This window comes from Mirounga leonina, unplaced genomic scaffold (assembly GCF_011800145.1).
Source record: "Mirounga leonina isolate KUSES-001 unplaced genomic scaffold, KU_Mleo_1.0 Mir_94, whole genome shotgun sequence".
NCBI lineage: Eukaryota > Metazoa > Chordata > Mammalia > Carnivora > Phocidae > Mirounga > Mirounga leonina.
Genome location: NW_023270855.1, coordinates 27,399,914 through 27,421,018, shown reverse-complemented (window position 1 = coordinate 27,421,018; position 21,105 = coordinate 27,399,914). Strand labels below are relative to the sequence as shown.

The 21,105-nt window shown below is 42.1% G+C and overlaps 1 protein-coding gene across 9 annotated transcripts in view; it reads right to left on the bottom strand.

Moving 5' to 3' along the window:
• ADAMTS9 (ADAM metallopeptidase with thrombospondin type 1 motif 9) overlaps positions 1–21,105 on the bottom strand; it is a 163,251-nt gene that overhangs the window by 103,151 nt on the left and 38,995 nt on the right. For all 9 annotated transcript variants that reach the window (XM_034998581.1, XM_034998586.1, XM_034998585.1 and 6 more), the window contains 7 exons: positions 19,896–20,037; positions 18,809–18,904; positions 12,683–12,828; positions 4,600–4,781; positions 4,369–4,505; positions 2,593–2,710; positions 2,246–2,341 (listed from right to left, as the gene is read on the bottom strand). In XM_034998581.1, the coding sequence (XP_034854472.1) occupies positions 2,246–2,341; positions 2,593–2,710; positions 4,369–4,505; positions 4,600–4,781; positions 12,683–12,828; positions 18,809–18,904; positions 19,896–20,037 (917 nt within the window). The remainder of the gene's footprint in view (positions 1–2,245; positions 2,342–2,592; positions 2,711–4,368; positions 4,506–4,599; positions 4,782–12,682; positions 12,829–18,808; positions 18,905–19,895; positions 20,038–21,105) is intronic.

The window sequence follows — 21,105 nt, the reverse complement described above, 5'->3', positions numbered from 1 at the left end:
TCTGACCTTAAGACAATGGGGCACCTGGGTGGCTCATTCGGTTAAGCATCTGCCTTTGGCTCAGGTCATGATGTCAGGGTCCTGGGATCGAGCCCCGCGTCGGGCTCCCTGCTCAGCGAGGAGTCTGCTTCTCCCTCTCCCTCTGTCCCTTCCCTCCCCTTGTGTTGTCTCTCTCTCTCAAATAAATAAATAAATAAAATCTTAAAAAAAAAAAAGACACTAGCAGCCATATGGATAAATAAGGAACAAATTGTCTCATCTCAGGTCACGGCAGCTCCATCTTCTCAGCTGCTCAGGTAGAAATCTTGGGGTCACCCCTGACTCCTTTCTTTCTCTCACATACCATATTCAACCTATCAAAAAATCATGATGATTCCACCTTCAAAAAATATCCAGATTTTGACCATGTACTGTCACCTCCACTGCTCCTACTTGGGGTCAAGCCACCAGCATCTCTCCCTTGGCTTACTGCAATAATTTCTAACCAGTCCTCCTGCATCGACTCTGTGCCCTTCATCCACCTAACAGCCAAAGTGCTCCTTTGAAAATACAAATGTGATTATATCCTGTCATTCCTCAGCTCAAAATCTTCAGTAGCTCGCCCTATCTCCCAGAGTACAAGCAAGTCTTTTCAATGCTTATAGGGCTCTATATGATCTACTCCTAATAGATGATCAGCCTCCTCTAGAACTCTCCTCTATGCTGATGTAGCTGCAGCCTCATGGGCCTATTCCCCTATTGCTGGAATAATCTAGACATGCTCCTACTTCAAGGATTTTGCACTGGCCGTTCCCTCTGCCTGGAATGCTCTTCCCCCAATCAACCTGTTTTCTCTTGCTACAGTTCCAACACTTCACCTCCACTGTTCCCAACTCACCCTCAGTATCCCAATTTCCCTTATGATGTTCTGTTTTCTGATAGAACTTACCATCCTCTAACAGTATACAGTTGGCTGATCTATTAAGCTGTTGCTTACTGTCTCTCTACTAGCACCAAAAAGTAAGTTCCAAGAAGACAGTGATTTTTAACTTACTTATTTATTTTTGTTCTGCTCATTGTACCTAGAAGAGTGCCTGGCCCATATTAAAGAAGTGAATGAGTGAAAAATGACATACTGCAGAATATGCTATAATGAAGTCATATACACATATTACCCTTGATCAGCATGCTTGGCTAATGGATCATTGTCTAGCTATCAAGGATTTCATGTAGACATTCCAAAATACAGACTCTGATTCTAATCTGATTCAATGAATACTCACTGACTAGTTCATTATGTCCAAATATGTGCAGATAGCCGCTACAGAGGCTGACTTCAGATACATAAATAGAGTTCTTGCCTGAACATTGTAAGAGGACAAGTATATTCATTTCTTTTAAAAAATCACTGCCCAGTCAGACCGCTGTGATTTCTTCTAGATCAGAGTGCAAGCCATGCTGCTCTCCATGGCTAGGAGGAGTCTGGTTGTGCAAGGTGACCAGCTGAATCCCTTCAGTCATGACCCCACTCCCTTTGTCCTTCTTTTAATTAAAAATGGTTGGGAAATTTCATAATCACAGTGGTTTACAGAAGGAGAAGTTGACGTGGGACTGGGCTGAGCCAACTGTTGAAATGAACACAGGGTTGACGGTGTGTTGTGGTTTAAACAGAAGGCATAGATAGGAATTAATTATGTGCCTGGACATGAGACAAGGATGAAGAATCCATAAAGTAACAAGGTGGGCCATTCTAGTCATGACCTGAGAAAAATTTGTCACTCTAGAACCTTTTGGAGTAACCAGGCATGATGAAAGGTTGAATGAGTCCACCAGTGGTCTGTTATTGGTTAGGGCTGGCACCACAGAAATTAGGGCAAGTAATATCTTTAATAAAGCATTTGCTAGCCAGTTACCCACAGGACAGATTGTTGTTGTTGTTGTTGTTGAAGACTCAAAGAGAACAATGATTTTTATGCAGAACTTACATGGTAAGTGCTTTCAAAATTTGATGTAGGGCCTTCCAATTTATTATGATCCAGAATAAACCCCTGCTACTGACTTCGGTAACTACATGACTCTTCCAACAACACTCTGAGGTTACACACATGAGGGAGAAATAAAAGAATGAATTTCAAGATCAACTACTTGTACGGAAGTACAGGGCATCCAACAGCTCTCCGTGCGCACATGGGGGAAGGAAGGAACATCTGCTAATAGCTCCAGAGAAGTAGAATGCCTACCAATGGCAGGGGACGTGCCATCTTACCTAAGTAGTTATCATCCTCTGATTTCCCTGAGAAACTATGCTGTCTCACATCGATATTGGTAGCACCTGCTGGAATTCGGACCACAGTATTGTAACCTGCAAAGAATTTAGCCACAATTCAGTATTCCACAACACAGTTCAGTTACTCTGGGTACGGACTAAAAGGTGCGCAACAAAGGAATATAATCCAATTCCGGCTATTAAGTGTCTTCTAGCCAGATGGGTAAGGTACCTTAACAAGACTGATTTTATGCTTGACATGAATACTTTGACCTCTTACCTGTGGTTAACAACTTTTAAACTTTGACCATTTTCCCTCTCATGGTTCTTTAGGAACAGATTCTTACCATAATGTACTGTATTAAATGTTCCTGCCACTGTTTTGCACGAAGAATTATCGCCACCACAAACTCCACATTTATCTCTCCGGGCTTTGGAATTTAAAATGTGATCACATCCAGCTTGCTTTTAAAAATAGAAACATTTGAAAGAAATGGTAAGTATTATAAAATCACAAAAAGTATTAAAAAATATGACATGGCAGTTAGCATGTTTCTTTGAATTATGCATTCAAAAATGACAAGAAAGTCTCTTTAAAGTTGCAAGGGTTGAGAACTCAAATTATCTATAGCCCTGGTACAGAAAACGTGGTCCTGAGACAGGTAGCCATAAGCATCTCTGATGCTGTTAGGAATGCATAATCTCGGGCTCCACCCAGATCCACTGGGTGGGTCTCTGGCGTGTTAGCAAGATCCTTATCTCTTCATCTACAGACTAAAGTTTGAGAAGTGTGGGGGCGCCTGGCTGGCCAGTTGGTAGAGCGTGTGACTCTTGATCTCGGGGCTGTAAGTTCGAGACCCATGTTGGGTGTGGAGATGACTTGAAAATAAAATCTTAAAAAAAAAAAAATCAAGCTTGAGAAGTCTAAGTCTACAAATAAGTGGGATAAATGAGAAGAATTGCTCAGGAATGAAAAAAAAAAAAAAGGAGTGGTGGGGGGGCGCTGTATCCAGTTAAAGAGCTGACATCCCATCTGAAGGGAGCAACCTCTGTCCACTCTAGGCTCTCGCCACCACGCAGAAATAGGAGCCCCATGTTGACATTTCTCAATCTTTCAAGAGAAACTGGAAAATTGGATTTTATGTGAAATCCCCTATGTTTAAATACTGGCTATGAATGGAGGACAGAGCATGCCTCCAGGCTGCCCGTGTAAGGCCTGAGGCTCCAAGTGGCCTCTGGAATTTCACCACATCTTCATGCAATGCAGCAGTGTTGACGAAGGTCTGCGAAGGACACGAGCAACGACCAGAACACCAGGACAGAGTTCACATTCTTGTCCACGCTGCTCGTTGGTGTGAACTAGCCTTTGAGGAGCTCAATGTTCTGCTATGAACAGACTGACGAGGAAATGTGCGCTGTAGTTTTGAGTCGGCAAGTGGGTGAAAGCTCTCAGGAGCCCTTTCCATCAAATCCTACTGACTAGGATTTCCATTTTCCTGGACCACATGCAGGGATCAAATAAATTACCTCAAAGCCGGGCTACATTAAGAATGTTTTCTGATGGGTGAGAGCAGGGAAATGGTATCATGCCCTCTAGAAATCACTGCACGGATGCTTTACTATCCGCCAGAAGTTTCTCGATTTCCTTTCCGAGAGGGATTAACAGCTATGTCTCCGGTAGAAGCTTTCATGCTTGAGATCAGAATGAGAAGTCCGACGGAGGCCCGACTAGAATCTGATGCCTCTAGACATCTTCCTGGAGCAGAACTATTGAATCTAGAAAACCTGCTGTATGGAAGCATTTGGGTTTAACCTTAAGCACCGAGGTTACAGTAAAGGAGGGTGTGTATGCACAAATTATTATAATAAATTTTCACAGGGAGGTTTTGCGCAGATCCTCACCGAGCTTGAGAATGTCAGAAAAATGCAGGACACTGGTTCTCAAACTTGGGCATCAGCATCAGGTGATGCCATTCCTGATGCTGCCCTGGGAAACACACTTTGAAAACCACTTCCCTGGAGACAGTGCACAGACGTTAGCCGCCGCTGGTTCTAGCAAGGAAGCCACAAACCACAGCGTGGCAGCAGGACCACGCAGTGAAGGAAACGCACCCGGGACTTACCCGGCACAGGCCTTGGACACAGATATCGCTGGTGTCCTGGCCGCACGGAGTCCCATCGACCACCCTGTCTCGCAGTTGATAGTAGGCCGTGTTACCAGCCACCCTGCAGAACAACTTGCAACGGTCCTTCATCAGAACTAGAGAGGAAAAACACGCCACAGTGTGACTTGTGGGCCCGCACCCCGCGCCAGCCTGCCCACCATCCTCGGACGCCTCCCTGGATGCACTTACTGCCACTGTACTTGGGGACCCAGCGCACATTGGGAAGCAGACCGTTGATGTTGAAATGTTTGCCGTCAAAGTGAGCACACTGTTCGTCTCGGAAATCTCGCTTCTGCTTGAGACACGGCTCTGTGTTGCAGGACTTGAACTTCATTCTACGCCCTACACAGTACTTCCCACCGTTTCTCGGCCTGGGGAAAGAAACGGAAAGAACACACACACTGGATAACAAGGCATTTCTCCCCACATCACTCTCTCCTCCGTGGCTTCCCGTCTTCTAGGGTAAGCGAGTCTGAAGTAGCTGACGACAAGGGACAGCACAAAGGCTCTGCAATCTGCATTTGCATTCTGCCTTCACACCATTAAGTATATGACTTTGGGCAAGTCACTTCACCTCCACAAGACTTCGCCCCTCCGTCTGTAAAAATGGGAAGGCGCCACCGAGTAAGGCTGTCTTGAGGATGGAATGTTAGAGTTTGAAATACAAAACCTGGGATCTATCAGGCAAGGATCTGTCCTCTTTCTCCTGAAAATTCAGTCTTCTGGTTTTCAAAACGTGGAAGGTAAAAGGTATGGAGGAGTAGCTGGAAGCTCCCCGTCTACTTTTTGTAACATGATATTCTCACAGAGGACCAGCCTCACACTTGTGCTATTCTACTTCCATTCAATTTCTCCCTCCTCTCTCTCTCTCTCTCTCCTCTCACAACCATTGTTTTTCTTTGTTTTGTTTTACAAATGAGATGGAGTAAAAGGAACATCCCCATATTTTGACTAACCTAATAGGAGAACCATGAGGAGCATACTGGTTTCATTAACTTTTGTGTGAGGAGAGGACATAGTAAGCTTGCCCAGCCTCACAGTGCAAATTCCATCTCGGCATGCAATTATAGGAAATTCAAATGTACATGTATTTTCCAGATGGGACCCAGCGAGTCAATTATATGACACCTCTCCTAGCAGTCCACAGCTTGCCAAATTCATCATGGAAATGGGAAGATCACAGAATCAGAGGAAGTTGGGCTCACCCACCCAGGGCTGAAGCAGCTGGGGTTTCACAGTTACCCTAGGACATCTCTGAAAGAAAGTTTTCCACTTTTCTTCTTTAAAATGAATCTTTCAGAGTCACTGGAACCATACAAAGTGGTCTGTTTTGTTTTGTTTTGTGAAACCAGGACTTGGGGGAATGGGACATATATCCATGTCCATAAAGTACAGAACGAGAGCCAGTCCAGCAGGACAGAGAAGGCTCTGGAGCTGGAGCTGGGTTCCAGTCTCAACTCTATCCTCCTTGTGTGACCTTAGATGAAGTTCTCAGCCTCCCTGAACATCAGTTGCCCCTTTTCTAAAATGAGCACACACAGTAGATGCTGAAAATGTTAGCTACTATGTTAATATGTCAGCAATATGTCCCAATCTAATCTGATCCAATCGAGCAGTTTGTTTTGAGTACCGAATTTGCACTAAGATATGGGGCAGGTCTCAATACTTCTGCAGAGTGCCCAAGGCTCAGGACAGGGCACTGGTCGTGATACTGTTGCAACGTGCTCCCTAGATAAAAGATGTATAGACAAAGGCAAGAACATGGGCCTTGTAGCTACACAGTGGACACCTCTGTGTCTGCCACCTGGTCTCTCTGAGCTCCATCCTGCACAATGGAGACAGAGATGATACTGTGCACCTGAAAAGCTCATTATGGATCTGAGAAGCTTAGTAAGCGTCTGATAAATACTGTTATTTATCACGAAGAAAACTATATCTAGGGATACAAAATGACACGTAACCTCCCACCATCTGTCTGATTGTTTCTCCATGAAACACAACTAAGCCCATGTGTTTTATAGCTGCATTGTGCACTCAACTCGCTAAACCACACTCATATTTTGTCCAAGGGTAAGGCAGATGTAGTACTTTTATACCAAGGGGCAGAAGGTTTGGAGAAGTCAAGTACTTTGTCATGGTCCACACAGCTAGTAAAGGAGCAGAGATAGGACTAACATTCCAAGTTTCCCAGGTTCTTTCTTTCCCTGTGCTCTCTTGCTACATTATCCAGGAACTATGGTCCAGAGTTTTTTTTTTTTTCTTTTTTGGTGCCATTTAGAGATAGAACCTTGGTGTCCTGGATTCTAAGTTCTTCTCTAAGTACCAAGACACCCTAGTCTCATGCATAAAATATCACAGATTACATGTGAGTAATAGATCAGGCCCATATACCTGTTCAGGTGAAACTTGCCTTAAACGTGCTACAAGGAAGACCTCCTTCAATTTTTCCTCAGATTGAAATGATCTTTGTGGACTCTTTCTAAAGGGCCCAACTAACGATGGAGGATCAATCACTTATTTATTGCCTGAAAGTAACTAATTTTTCTTTCTTTTTGAAATTAAATTCTCAACAGTTGATTTTTTCCTTTTGGCTCTCTTTTATAAGAAGTCTTAACTCACTCCTGAAATTGTCCAAATGCAGCAGTTCCTTGGACTGCGAATCATAAATACTCAGAGGCAGCTTCCCTTTGGATGGCAACGATTTCCACCTTGGCTCGCTTTTGCCCACTATCAAGTGGCAAATAGCATTTAGTGACTTCCTTTTTCCTTTTATAAATGGCATTTTTAATAAACAACACACAGAAAACACTCCATGTGAGAGGCAGTATTGTGGAGGGTCATCGATAGGGACTCTGGAAACGGAGGGTTTGAATCCCAGGCCTGCCTCTTAATAATGGTGCAATCTTAGGCAAGTAGCTGAATCTAAGACTCAGTTTCCCCATCTGTAAAAGGGAGACGATGCTAAGATCGACTTCATCGGAATGAGTGAGGGTCAGCTGGGTTAATCTATTCAAACCACTGGAATAAGGCCTGCCACATAGTAAATGTGTAACTATTACAAGGGTCTGCCAACTCCAGCCTGTGGACCAAATCCTGCCTCCTGCCTGTTCTTACACGGCTGGGAGGTAACAATGGTTTTTACATTTTAAAAAATTAAGAAAAAATAAAACACATACTTTGAGACACCTAAGAATTAGATGAAATTCAAATTTCCGTGTCCATAAATAAGGTTTAATTGGCATATAGCCACACCCCCTCATCCCATGTTGCCCGTGTACGTTTCCCACTCTATCGGCAAGGTTAATAGTTGGGTCAGAGATCCTATGATCCACAAGTCTAAAATATTTACTGAGTATTTTATGGAAAAATATTCCACCCCTGAGCCACTCCTGTGTACAAGGCCCCAAGCCACTTTGTATGACTGTGCCCAGCCATGCTGTGAGGTAGGGAGTGGCACTCTTGTTTCTGAATGTTTGTTAATGGGGTTCAGAAACGTTAAGTAACCTGACCAGGTGACATGCTCATTAAGTGAGAAATGCCAGCTGGCAGACCAGCGTAGGTCTCCCTGACCCAAAGCTTATGATCTGGTGTCTTTCCTACACTGCCTTTCTTGAGATGGGCTTCTTTCCGTATCAACACTCCTTCTGTGACTTTACTTGCTTTTTATGTAAAACAGATTACACTTTATTAATAAACACAAATTTGCCCTTTCAAAATATATGGCTTTTCTCTTATCCCAAAGCATCTCTCCCTGATTTGCAAGGACCGTGTAATGGGGAAGGCTATAGTCAAATGAACTTACCTTTCAGCATGGAAAAAATTCATGTTATAGTTTAATAATTTAGCTGGGTAGGAGTATTTTTTCCACGTAGACAAATAATAAAAATTATAAGAAATACAGCTTTAAAAATATTAATCATATTTTTCAACTATTAAGATCCTTTAAAAAAACTTCATGTCAAGTAGGGATGGAAAGGACTTACAGAAACTGCCAGATTAATTACAATGAAAGTAATATATTCAGCACAGCCAAGCTGAATCCTTCTTTCAAGTGCACATTACACAACCATGCCTATTAACATACAAAGACAACTCATGATACTACATGGCCAAAGCTACGGAGGCGGTTTTGCAAAGATCATCACAGGTGTATTCCACCCTCAAGGAAAGCTAAACTTTGGTCTGCAAATGGGTTTGAAATCTCAACTTCTGTCTGTACTTAAAATGCACTTAAAATGAATTGGAGCAGGCAGATTAGGGTTAGCACAAGGAAGGAATTTCTAATGATAGGACAGGCAGCCCCAGAAGGTAGTGTGTTTCCTGTGCGTGGAGGGTTTTGAGAAAGGATCTAATGGCCAATTGCCGAGGATGCTGAAAAGCTCTTCAAGGATTAGATGGGATAAGCCAGAGAGCTGTCCTTGTGATCATTAATGACCCTTCCAAATGGAGCGGTCTATAGGCCTGGATAACTTTATTCATTCATTAGTTAATGGCTCTCCCAAAGAAACCAATTTTTGAATTTTGAAATAAGCTTATCCAACTCAGTGCCTCAAAAAGAAAACTTTCTTGCAATTCTTTATAGCCAAATGATGAAATAGACACACGTCTATTACCTTGTTGGTCAGATTTCATAAGCAGTTACTATGGTGAAAGCCTGAGTGGGAAAATACTTACTTTACAATCTTTTTCTCAAATCTATGAGTTTATTAGTTTTTAAATACCTCCTAATTTAAAAGTAAAATAGAAGCACCAGAAGAGGGAAAGCTTTGTCTTTTCCAAAGAACTGGCATGGTTTTTTATTTTTGATGGACCTGTAAAAATTCTATAAACTTTTGTTCTAGCCACCAAGAAGCTCAGAGTCAATGTAGAGCACAAAATAACAAGGATAGGGCCCAAGGGCCTGATAATGCATCTTCTAGTTCCAATGCTGACCTTGTTTTGGTACTCTAAATTATGTTTTTGGTGGTTCTGGTTTTAGATTTTACTGTATTACATGTTTCTTACAGATTGGGTGATCATGTAATTAATTGTCCAACCCAGGACAATTAGAGAAAGTGAAGGGTAGCTATTAATAACTTCTCCTGACAATAGATGTGAACTCGGACTGTCTTTACAGATCAGAACATATGCTCATCTTATCTATAGGGCATGGGTCATAAATGGGATTAAAAAACAAATAAAACATTAAAAGACAAAACAATGATGCCCCATTCTCATGATGGCAAATCAGTAGCATTACATACTGGTTGAGATCAAAAACCATTTGACCAAAACCAGAAAGCATCTGCTTTCTACAGCTTGCTCACAAAGACACCATAGTCCCATGTGTATGGCAAGGCTACTTCTCTTTTGTAGCTTTAATGCTTTCAGGGGGAAAAAAACAAACAAACAAAAAAAAAGAAAAATGCCACATGAAGTATCTGGATGCTAAATACATCCTTGAACTGCATGAATACTGTGAAAAAAAAAAAAACAATCTAGCGTTCTTAATAGAGACATACCTTGGATGCTAAAAATGGGGCTCTACATTATATTCAAAGGGCTCCTCAAACTGGGAAAAGGCAGGTTGCCAGTGACGGGGCCACCACTCCCCTCAAATTCCTTGAGAATCAGAAGCAACCCCTTCTGCGTTCTGCATAATGAACCATCTGCTCCGTGAATTTCTCTGCACAGGCTTTTAAACTGAGATTTGGATCTGATTTTCCCTTTCCTGTGTCCCTTTCTCTTGTCAAACTGACTTCCCCACCACTGCCATTGTAAACTTAAAGTTTTCTGAGGCAGACTCCTTCCTCAATTCACAGGGACATCCCAAAGAGCAAATAACTTGGAAGAGCTTTAATGAAATGATGTCAGGGCTGACACTCAACTAGGTGGATTGTATTCTTTTAAAACCTCCCATAGCAAACAGCAAGGACAAGGACCTCTAATTGAAGTCTTTAATGATCAGTTCCTAACTTCTGAATGTGAGGATCTTTGCTTTACTTTGAAGCTCAAGATACTTTCCTGCTGAGATCTTTACACTGGGTGATTTTCTTTGTCTGGCTCATTCCAATTATGGAGTGATTTATCTCTCTCCACTTTCCACATTACCTCTAGAACTGCTCTAAGACTTAAAAAAAAAAAAAAAAGACCAAACACTTCTTTTGAATGAAGTATTCTTGGGTCACAATTTCAAAAATGTCCACTTGTTGGCAATATTCATATCCTTATGACAATAACAGCTCACTGTAATGATAATAATTTGGCTCATTGTAGCCACCAAATAGTTTTTAATTTTTAAAAAGTGTGTCATATTTGCTATTAGCTTAAAATGCTTTATTTTAAAGCTTCAACAATACAAACAGCTAGGATTTATAATGGACTTTAAAAAGCAAGTTGTGGAACACTATGTATAGTATGATCCTTATTTTGTATTACAGAATACTTATTTCATATACTACATATTACATGACAAATCTTTTTTAAAAGTCCAAAGTGATACATATCAAATCATTTTTCCCTGGTTATTTCCTCGTGGGGAGTAGGTCAGAGGTAGGAACAATGATGACAGAAATTTTTTATATCATATAGTTTTGTGTCTGGATTTTTTGAAGGCATGTACTATATTTGTACTATTATTTAAACAACTACCACAAAATACTTTATTAATACTCTTAATACTCTAATGTTTTGTGTTTATACCCATAGTTACAGACTAGAGTCTATGTCTTATAGCTCTTTAAGTATCTTTGTAGAGGTTAATATCATGTGGACATGATATTACATGTTGGACTGTGAGCAAAAATAAATGAAAATAAATAGATCATCACCTGTGATTTGTACTAATGAGTATTTATTAGGCCGGGGCTTACAACAGTGGCCTAAAGCTATGCTCTTTTTTGGTTAACACGATTCATATTTTTTCTTATAAAAAAATTGGAAGCTCTGTCAACACTAGGCCCTTTTCCTACCTGTGAACAACTAGCTAGGTCTGAGTAGCACCCTGCACTTCGTCTCGACTACCCTGCCAGACAACCTTATTACACTGTACCAACCCACTTCCCTGTTTTACCTGCTTGTTTCGGTCTACAATTCAGTCTGCTACCCCTAATGTAGGCTGTGAAACATAAATGAGTACTGTGCATGAAATCACTTTACATAATCCCAAAACAACTGGGTCTTAAATATGGCTATTGGTTTATACATCTAAAATCTATCCCTATTCTATGAAGACTTCTTGGTTCTCCAGCCTATATACATTCAATGACAATAATATCACGTATTATCTTCTGTCCCTTTAGATTTGCTACACCTTAGATCCATACAAAATTTGATGTCATTCCTTACGGTAAAATTATGATTTCTTAAATCTCCTTATAAACACACATGTCTACTGTGATAGATGCTAGGAAAAAACCCCATCAACTTCATTTGAGAACATGTACTAAGGCTAGGCTAGTAAAGACAGCCATAGTCATATAATGAGAATTATCCCGAAAAGCAGGATGCTCCCAATCTGTACACTGTCTGGTCGTGGGATGGACTTTAGGTGTCTCACCTATAAGACAACCAGCTTGATTCCAAAACTAATTTCTGACTTGGGGCTCCTAGTCACTTAGGCTCTGCTAATGCCGCCCTGGGGGGGTCTGTGTGCCCTTTTTGGCATTTTAGTAGCTAACTGGAAAGGCAACAAGACACCTACAATCTGGATAGAAATGTCCAATCTCTTGATTTCCTCAAGAAAATCCATCTGTTCACTTTGTTAGCCTACTATACCAAGCTCGGCAGGCAGTGAGATATGCCTGAATATCAACTTGTTAAACAGACCAACCGATACAACAGCATCTACGGTTTGGAAGACGGTACTTTTTTTTTTTTTTTAAGATTTTATTTATTTATTTGTCAGAGAGAGAGAGAGAGAGAGAGCCAAGCAGGGGGAGAGACAGGCAGAGGGAGAAGCAGGCTTCCCGCCGAACAGGGAGCCTGACGTGGGACTCGATCCCAGGACCCTGGGATCATGACCTGAGCTGTAGGCAGACGCTTAACAGACTGAGCCACCCGGGCGCCCAAAGGCAGACAGAACTTTTAATAAAGGACCATGGGAGGAAACAGACTACAGGAGACGGTGCCTGGGAAGAAAGAGATGGGATATTATCGGTCTAGGCAACCCTAGAAATCCACTGCCTCTCGAACTGGGAAAGAGCTCTCCATCTGCCTCCAGCTAAATCATTCCCTTCTGGAATGTGCCACTCGTGCTCTCCCGATAATGACAGCAAGAAGTTCTAGGACTTACTCCGGTCTGTTACACTCACGAACAGCAGTTTTGATGCCCCCTCCACACGTTCTTGAGCAGGTTCCAAAGTGACTCCAACTTCCCCAGGATCCATCAGTCACGGGGGCCTCCATTTCTTTGGGGACACAAAATCCAAACTTGCAGTGCTGTATTTAATAAGGGGAACAGTGAGGGAGAGCTCGGTGCTGGAGACATCATAGGACCCGCTGTCCTTTTGAGTATATACCATACTTCATGTCCCCCCCTCCCAACCCCACCATGTGCTGGTTTGAAATGCTGCCATTTCATCATCTATATGAATAATGGAAACAGTAGGGATTTTAATGTCGTACTTATGGATTTTAGGTCCTGTCTTCATTTACCACTTGCTTGAATAAAACCAGCCAATGAGTGGTTGGCTCCAGGCAGTCAGGCTAACTCCAGTGGCTGGCTTCGAAGTGCTCAATTAGTCTACTTGGAAAAATGAGGAGAGGAAGTGGGCAGACTGGTTGTAGACGGGGCCAACACGAATTCCTGAATTCCTGGATTTGTAGAGCGAATCTCCATTAAGGAGGCTCAGAGACATTGTGAGCCTGGTAAAATATGTTTTATTGCTCCCCACAGATTTGAAAAGCCAATTTTAATTAGGTGGGAGAGAAAAAAAAAAGCAAGTTACATGATTCCTATAAACTCACTCCACCAAAGCACACAGGATGAGATGAGAGCAAAATGGACATATTACAGAGAGCCCTAAACTTTATGGCTTTTTTGTTACTAATGGTTTCAGATTCTCCAGCCTACAGCAGGAAGAAGGCCATGATGCTTAAGACAAAACAAAACAGAATAAAACTCCTCAGCAGGACAAGGGATTCGAGAAGCCCATTTCAACCCTCTGCTATTGTTGGGGAGTGAGGCCCTGACACAAAGCCGAGGTCACTGAGCAGCGGACAAAGGCAGAGTAGAGGCAGTGACCGCAGGAGGGTGATGCCCCTCGGCTCACTCAGATCTCTCAAGTGGAGCTGACGGTGGCCGCCGGCCGTGATTTATCTGCAGGGAGGGCAGAGGCAGAGGCAGAGGCCCACAGCAGCCGGGGTGGAGGGGGGAGTGTGCTGGGAAAGTGGACAGCACATAAGATGCAGGGGAAGGTCCCCAACTCAAGGGGCAGCCACACAGAAGGCTCAGTGAACGATCATTCAGAGAGCGCAATTACGCTTTCTCTATTTTGCAGCGCCCTCTCTCTTGCAATGATTCTCCCGGAGTATCTGTATCCCTTTCCCTGGGCTGTGTGGCTGAGGCTTAAAAGGTTCTGTATTCAAAGATCCTGGGCAATGCCACACCCAAGAAATGTGGGCAGAGGGAGAGGTGATGACATTATTCTCTGACATCCTCTTATATTTGTCTTTACAGAGGTTGTGAACATTTATTGGAACATATGCATGTAAAAATAAATGAGAAAGGTAGTTTAGTCTACGGCAACACCATCCAATGAGAACGTGCCATAAGCCACATACTTAAAATTTCTTTTAAATGTTTAGAAGCCACATTAAGTAAAGCCACATAAAAGTAAAAAGTAAAAAGAAAATGAAAATTAATTTTAATACCTTTTATTTAGCTCAAAATATCTGAACATTATTATTTCTGTATGGAATCAAGATCAAATTACGGGTTTTTTAAGATTCTTTTTCTCATACTAGGTCTTCAACACCTGGTGTGTATTTTCACTTAAGCACATCTCGGTTGAGACTGACATTTGAAGTGCTCACCAGACACCTGTGGCTATTGGCTGCCATACTGGACAGCAAAGGCCTTAGAAGGACAAAGCTTGGCAGGCCAGTGGTCTGGTGGGGAGCCATGGCTCTTCCACAGACTAATTCTGTAACCCTAGGTGAGTCCCTGACTCTGTTCCCACAGCTGAAAAATGGAGATCAACCTGCCAAAGTTGTCTTGAGTAGAACACGAGACACGACGTATCTGAAGCACCCAGTACACAGCGGAACCCATAGGGGACCTGACTTAAATAAAGTCAGTAGGATAATGGCAAATATTCACACAGTTCTTAGGATTGTCAGGCACTGTTCTAAGCATAGATATATATATATATGAACTTAGTCTTCCTAGCACACTATGAAATAGGTACTCTTATTACCCCCATTTCTACAGAAAAGAAAATGGAGGCACAGACAAGGTGATGCCAAACATCAGTAAGTCGACCGAAACATAGACAATCTGACTCAAGAGTACACTCTTCACTGTGACATGTATGGCCTCTCAATTGCGAGCAAATGGGGACAATGATTTTGGCATGTAAACAAAGACAAAATTAAAACAAAAGCAAGATTAATGACATGGTTAGGTGAAGTTGAGACTCCCAAGTTGTCCACTCAATACCCATTCTCTCTTTTATCCTTGGAAACAGAATCTATATGTCCCCAGAATCTTGTACAGATAAGAGCAGTCAAAGAGATGTCAGCGACTTCATTGGGCGATATTCCTGGGAAGGTCTTTTTGCCCCTTCATCACCTGCCCCTTGCCTTCATTCTGCCTGGAACTCCCACTTAATGGCTGGAGTTGCTGCAGTCACTCTGTGACCTTGAGGATGAAGTCCATTTGCATATGATGGTTGTACAGGAAGAAATTAGGAACCTGGGTCTCTGAGATTTGTGGAGCTGCCACAACAGTTCCATAACCTGCCTAGTTTTGGACTAGTTTCTTTTTGTGTCAGAAAAGAGCCAATTTGTTTACATTACTATAATTTGGTCTGACCTAAACAAAATTCCTAGTTAATATTCAATTAGGGTCATAGCAGATGACCCTCAGATTCAGCCCTCAAATCTTGCTGCTAGAAACACATTTTATAAGTTCTACAAAGTAACAAGAAATTCCTATACTTCTAATTAAAAACTGGGTGGCAAATCAAGTATTCCTTACTGATATGACCACTGATGGGTATAAAGAGAAGGAGAAGAATAACCTTAGAATAAGAGGAAAAGTGCCTGAAGTGACAGAGGCTGGAAATCAGGGCTGTTTGGGAGCTATTTACCAAGATAATCTATTTTACCAGGCAAATTGGACAAACAATTCTTAACATACTGGAATAGTCACTACATCATAACAAAGCACTAAGTAGCTGGTGGAGTCCAAGCCAAAATAGAGCCAATCTTTTCTAAAAGTGTCCAGAACAATTTAAATGGTATTTTCCCTAAACGCATCTCTTTTAGGAGGTTGGAAGAGGAACCTGGAGGTCAATTTTGTCCCAAGGAGGCTTAAAACAAGAGTTTCAAACCTCAGACTCATGAACGGGGTTAAAATGAAATGTTAATGGGCTTAACAAGAGAATGGAGAAAATAAAGAGAATTAGAGTCATTCATCAAAATAACATTGTGTCAGCAGCCCAAGACAGATCACTACTGAGGGAGCAGGGCCAAAAGAAGAGAAAGAAACAAAAAAATTAACCCCACCTCAAAGGCAGTCAGAATCGGCTGGAGAAAAGGCATAGGATTTTACTGCTAATTCCAAGAAAACGGAACAAAATGAAAAAAAACACAAAGCATTTCTATGCCAACAACCCACCATCTTTGGCATTTGCAACATGCATAAATGCTCTTGAGGGAAATAAACACATATATGCCTACATCTTTAATAAAAGCTGCTAGCCACTTTTTCTAAAACAGAACTACCAGTGTACCTATCATGTTCTCCGCATAGTTGCTTCTCAGAGAGTGTTCTGAGCCTGCCCTTTGGAATGCCTTGAGGTCTCTTGCTTTTGCTAAACACAAGTGTACATGGAAAATGATTTCTGAAAGACCTCCCAAATTTCCCCATCCCTCAGGTATAAGATTACCCTGCAATCCCTTATCTTCTGCTTCTGTTACAAAAACAGAAGATTAGAAAAAGATACAACAGACGTCCTCCCGAATTCTTTTGTGTCGCAGGGTTGACTGGGATACCACACCGCTACGGTGAGCTTGGCAGCCTGTTCACCGCAATTTCACGAAATATAATTCACTTCATCCTCTTACTGAAAAGTCTTTGTTATGGTTTTTCCAGCAATAACATATATCAGAAATAGACATAGTAGGTGGGTGTCTCAGACTGGCTAAGAACCATAACACAAGACCAGTGATTTTTCTGAGATCAAAGGGAATCAATTTAAGTAATAGAGTGGGCTGGCTCTGACTCAAGCCAACTAACCAAGTCATCAACTAGGTATAGCCTGTTTTCATCTTCCAGCAACTGCTAGCACCCGTCTGGGTCACTGTGCTTTAGCAGGACTCTGAGGCCACATCGTCATTTTGTAAGAATGAATGAATTCTTAATGGCTGCCATGGAAACCTGAGAACCATAATCCCACTCAAACCTATGATCTTCTGGCCATCAACATGCTGAGTTAAATCTCACAAAAAGTGAAAAATTCACTCTGGCTAAGGAGATCTATTTCTCTTTAAGCTAATGAAAGCTGCAAAAGCTGTTGTGCCCATGTCCATATACAGTTTTGGTTGGGCTCTTATTGGAGAAAGCTGTATTCTCAACTGCTGAGGTCTCAGCCATCAAGAAGTGAGAACATGAGCTGACTTAGTCACCAAGTAAGTCAAGAATAAAATCAGCTTCATTGTAATTTTTAATTTTTTGTACTGAACTTTAAAATTTTTCAAACAACATTCATACCCTCCAGCTCATGTAACTTTACAACCACCATGGCAGATGAGTAAGGAAGCCACTAGTCCTCCTGTTTGACCACTGGAGACTGAGGAGCTCAGTGAGTTTGAGGTACAACCACCACAGTAGACCCTGTGGCCCCTTCAGACAAAGCAAAGGAGGAAAATGGGTGGGAAGGGGTTGGGGTATGGGGACACTGCCCTAATGAGCTCAGTGACCTTGGACAAGTCACTTCTCTTTCTGTTCCCGCTCTATAAAATCAGGGAAGTGAGAGTTAAAGTCTGTCACTTCTGAGGACCCTTCGATGGAAACATTCTGAGTGCCACTCATTCCTCCAAAGTGGAGGCAAACAAGAAAAGAACAGAATATTAGAAGTGAGTAAAATGGACAATGGGAAGAAGAGAGAAGAAAGGAAAAATACATGTAAGGATGACAAGAGACTCAGACTAAAGCCCAGGGTTTGCATCACTGATGAGTGAAAGAATGCCATTTGCCATAGGGATTAAAAAAAAAAAAAAATCAGGTTAAGGTCCAAAACTTTTAGTAGCCAATGTTTTTGGGTGATGATGAGGAGGAGGAGGATGATATCGCTACTATACTAACTTTTTATGTTTTAGATGGATACCAGGTGCAGAAGTTTGTACTAATCACACTTCTAGGTGTGTGGGGCACTGTTATTTCCAGACCGTATAAGTCGCAGATTTTTTTATTTTTTTGGTTATTAACAAATAAGTGGGAACCATCATAACCAACTCAGAATTTACATTTGCATATATCCCAGATGACATCACAGCTCCTTAAAGGGACCAACACAGGCTGGAAAAAGCCTGGTATTCCATAGTGAACAAAGGAAGTTCACTGTATTTCTGTGTTTCCTTGATTTTTAAAATTCTATTTTAGTAAAATAATTGAGAGTAAAATAATTGAGAGAGAGAGCGAGAGCAAACTGAGCTGGGGGAGGGACAGAGGGAGAGGGAGAGAATCTTAAACAGACCCTGTGCTGTGTGCGGAGCTGGATACAAGGGCTCGATCCCACAACCCTGAGATCATGACCTGAGCCAAAATCAAGAGTCAGATGTTCAGTTGACTGAGCCACCCAGATGCCCCTGTGTTTCCTTGATTTTAAGATGCTCCATCAACTTAAAAACAGCCTTCCACTGCCACCTCCAAAAGAGACAGAAGAAAAAGAAACACTGTACTGAATTAAACTAAAAAGCATGTCGGGATTTCAGGAATGATAAAATGAGAGAAAGGATGTTTTCAAATTAAGGCAATAATGTTAGCTCTGTGTCTTGTATCAGTATTATGCCATAATGTAAGTTTTCACAATTTTCAAAAGTGAAGTTGAACCTCTTACCCCCCAAAAGTATTATGCATGCTAAAACACACTGTATCAGCATATACTCTAAACAATGGTGACTAAGCCGACAGCTAACATTTTGCCCATTCCTGCTGCCCCAAGACAAAAGAACGGATTGGGGTGCTACTTGCCTTTCCAGGCTCACACTCGGTCCCATCTGCCCAGGGCGTGTGCTGAGTCCGGCATACTCCATCTACATTATTGCACCAGAGTCGTCTACACTGCATCTGTTCAATTCGGTTAAACAACAAGTCAGTGACAATATGATTAGATGATATGGAACCAGGCAAGGATTGCCAACAAGATAGCATAGGTTAGAAAGGGACTTTTTTTTTTCTTGGTGTGATGAATGATAAAATATTCCAAGGGCTACAGAGAGCAGCCCATGAGACACGTTTCTATGTCTGGTAGGACTTCAGGTGGTGTAAAAGGGGGATGTTTGCTATCACGAGTAACACAGAAAGGAATATAATCGTGGGAAGGTTTCACTCAAACATTTTTATTATTTCCATGGAATCACTGTACTTCCCAATTCACCATGTTATCTCCTAAGTCTCTCCCACCAAACCAACCATCCAGAGACCCAAAGGAAGAGAATGGGGCACCTCAGAGAAGCACATTTTTTTTTCCATTTGCATCCTGATAACCACTAGGTATCGTTGGTCCAAGTGCCCACAACACACACATTAAAATATCCCACACCCCCCAGTTGAGCTACCATCAGAAATGATTTCAAGCCTCACGTGGTCATAGGACACAGCCCTGACAAGCCAAAAGCTAAAACAGGGAAACAGGTTTGTCTCATGAATGACCTTTACTGAATCTAGAAGAGTCCCTATAATAAAGGTCACCTGGACAAATCAGTGGGGATGAAAGGAGACAAGGAGAGGAAAGGGCTGAGCTGTGCCATTACCAGCCCTGTAACCCTGGCCTCTGTGAGCCCCAGTTTCCCACATGTAAAATGAAAATAATAACGACATCTTCCTTTTGGGCTGTCATGACAGTGAAGTGAAAACGTGCAGGTGAAGCACCACCTAACAACGAGCACTATCACTGTTGATCATCATCATCACTACTATTATTGTCATTAATTGTCAATGGACTGTTCTCCACTTTACCACCAGTGGTCTATGTTAGAGTGAGAAGCCTGTGGAAAACTGTGAATTAAAAACATCCAGAATCAATGGATGAGGGCAGAAGTGGCCCCCGAACACTTACCATATATGGGCACACCTGAGAACCTGGTCCAAAAATCAGTTCACATTGTTTATTCACGTTGTAGAGGAGGCCTGGCAGTTGGGGAGGCAAAGGGTAGGGTCTGGATTCAGGTTCATTCAGCAAACACTCGCCGTAACCAGTGCTATGGAAAGCAGAAAAATACAGATGGTGAGAACCGTGATGAGAAGGGGCTGTCAAAGGGTCCAGATGAAAGTAAAGGCTATCCCACCATTTTAAAGGTAGAGAGGATAGTTCCTTTATCGAATGTGCTTTATTCTTTACATCCCAGGCTAATGTCCAGAAGCTGAAGCTCTATTTCTGGAACTTGGTTATGGAACTCTGGCTCTCCATACAACACAGTCAGTAGGAAATACGCAACTTTTACAGCATTTGCTGCTTTCAGGGCAATTATCTGTTTGTTTTTTTACCCTCATCTCCAATAGATTGTAAGCTTCTTAGGGGCAAAGATAGCGTCTTTTTCATCCAAGCACGGGGCTCAAAAACACCATAGCAACAGGTCTTTAGTAAATGTTTGCTGAGTAGAAGAGTGAGTAAATCAACAACTATAAGAAGAAACACGTCAGGTCATCTGGTTAAAAAGAAAAACAGCAACCTTCCAGTTCTTTGACTTTTCTGCAAACACCTCTTCTGGAAAATTCACACCTGGTGAGTTCTGATTAATACGCCCCCTCTTCCCTGTGGCTGGAGAAATATACACCCAGTGACCTTGGACAATCACTTAACCTTTGGTACATCTGGGAGAGAAGAGCAATAAATCTGTGACACAGGGATGTTGTATAATGTAATTGGATCTTTGAGCTGCCTGGCAGGAAGCTTAAAAAACAAAACAAGAAAAAGAAAAGAAAGAAGGAGAGAGAAAGAGTGAGGGAGGGAGGGAAAGAGAGAGACAGAGAAAGAATGTTCTCAATTCAACAACCTGGTGGTCTGTGTGATTTCCATCCACCCACATAACCCTCTTTGGGGTCATCTCACTACCCTCCCCTTTTCGGAGCCAAAATTATTAAGTGAGAGCCACATGAATATCTGTGGCCTTCCCTCATCGTGTAATCACATTCATGGGCCCTTCCCCAAGACCCAGACAGATTTCAGAGCTTTGCCAAGAACGAAGCCACATTTACATATTCTCTTTAAGATCCTGGCCTTTTCTTGAGCTCAGTTTGTAATCTTCAAAACTCTGGCCAGGAGAGGA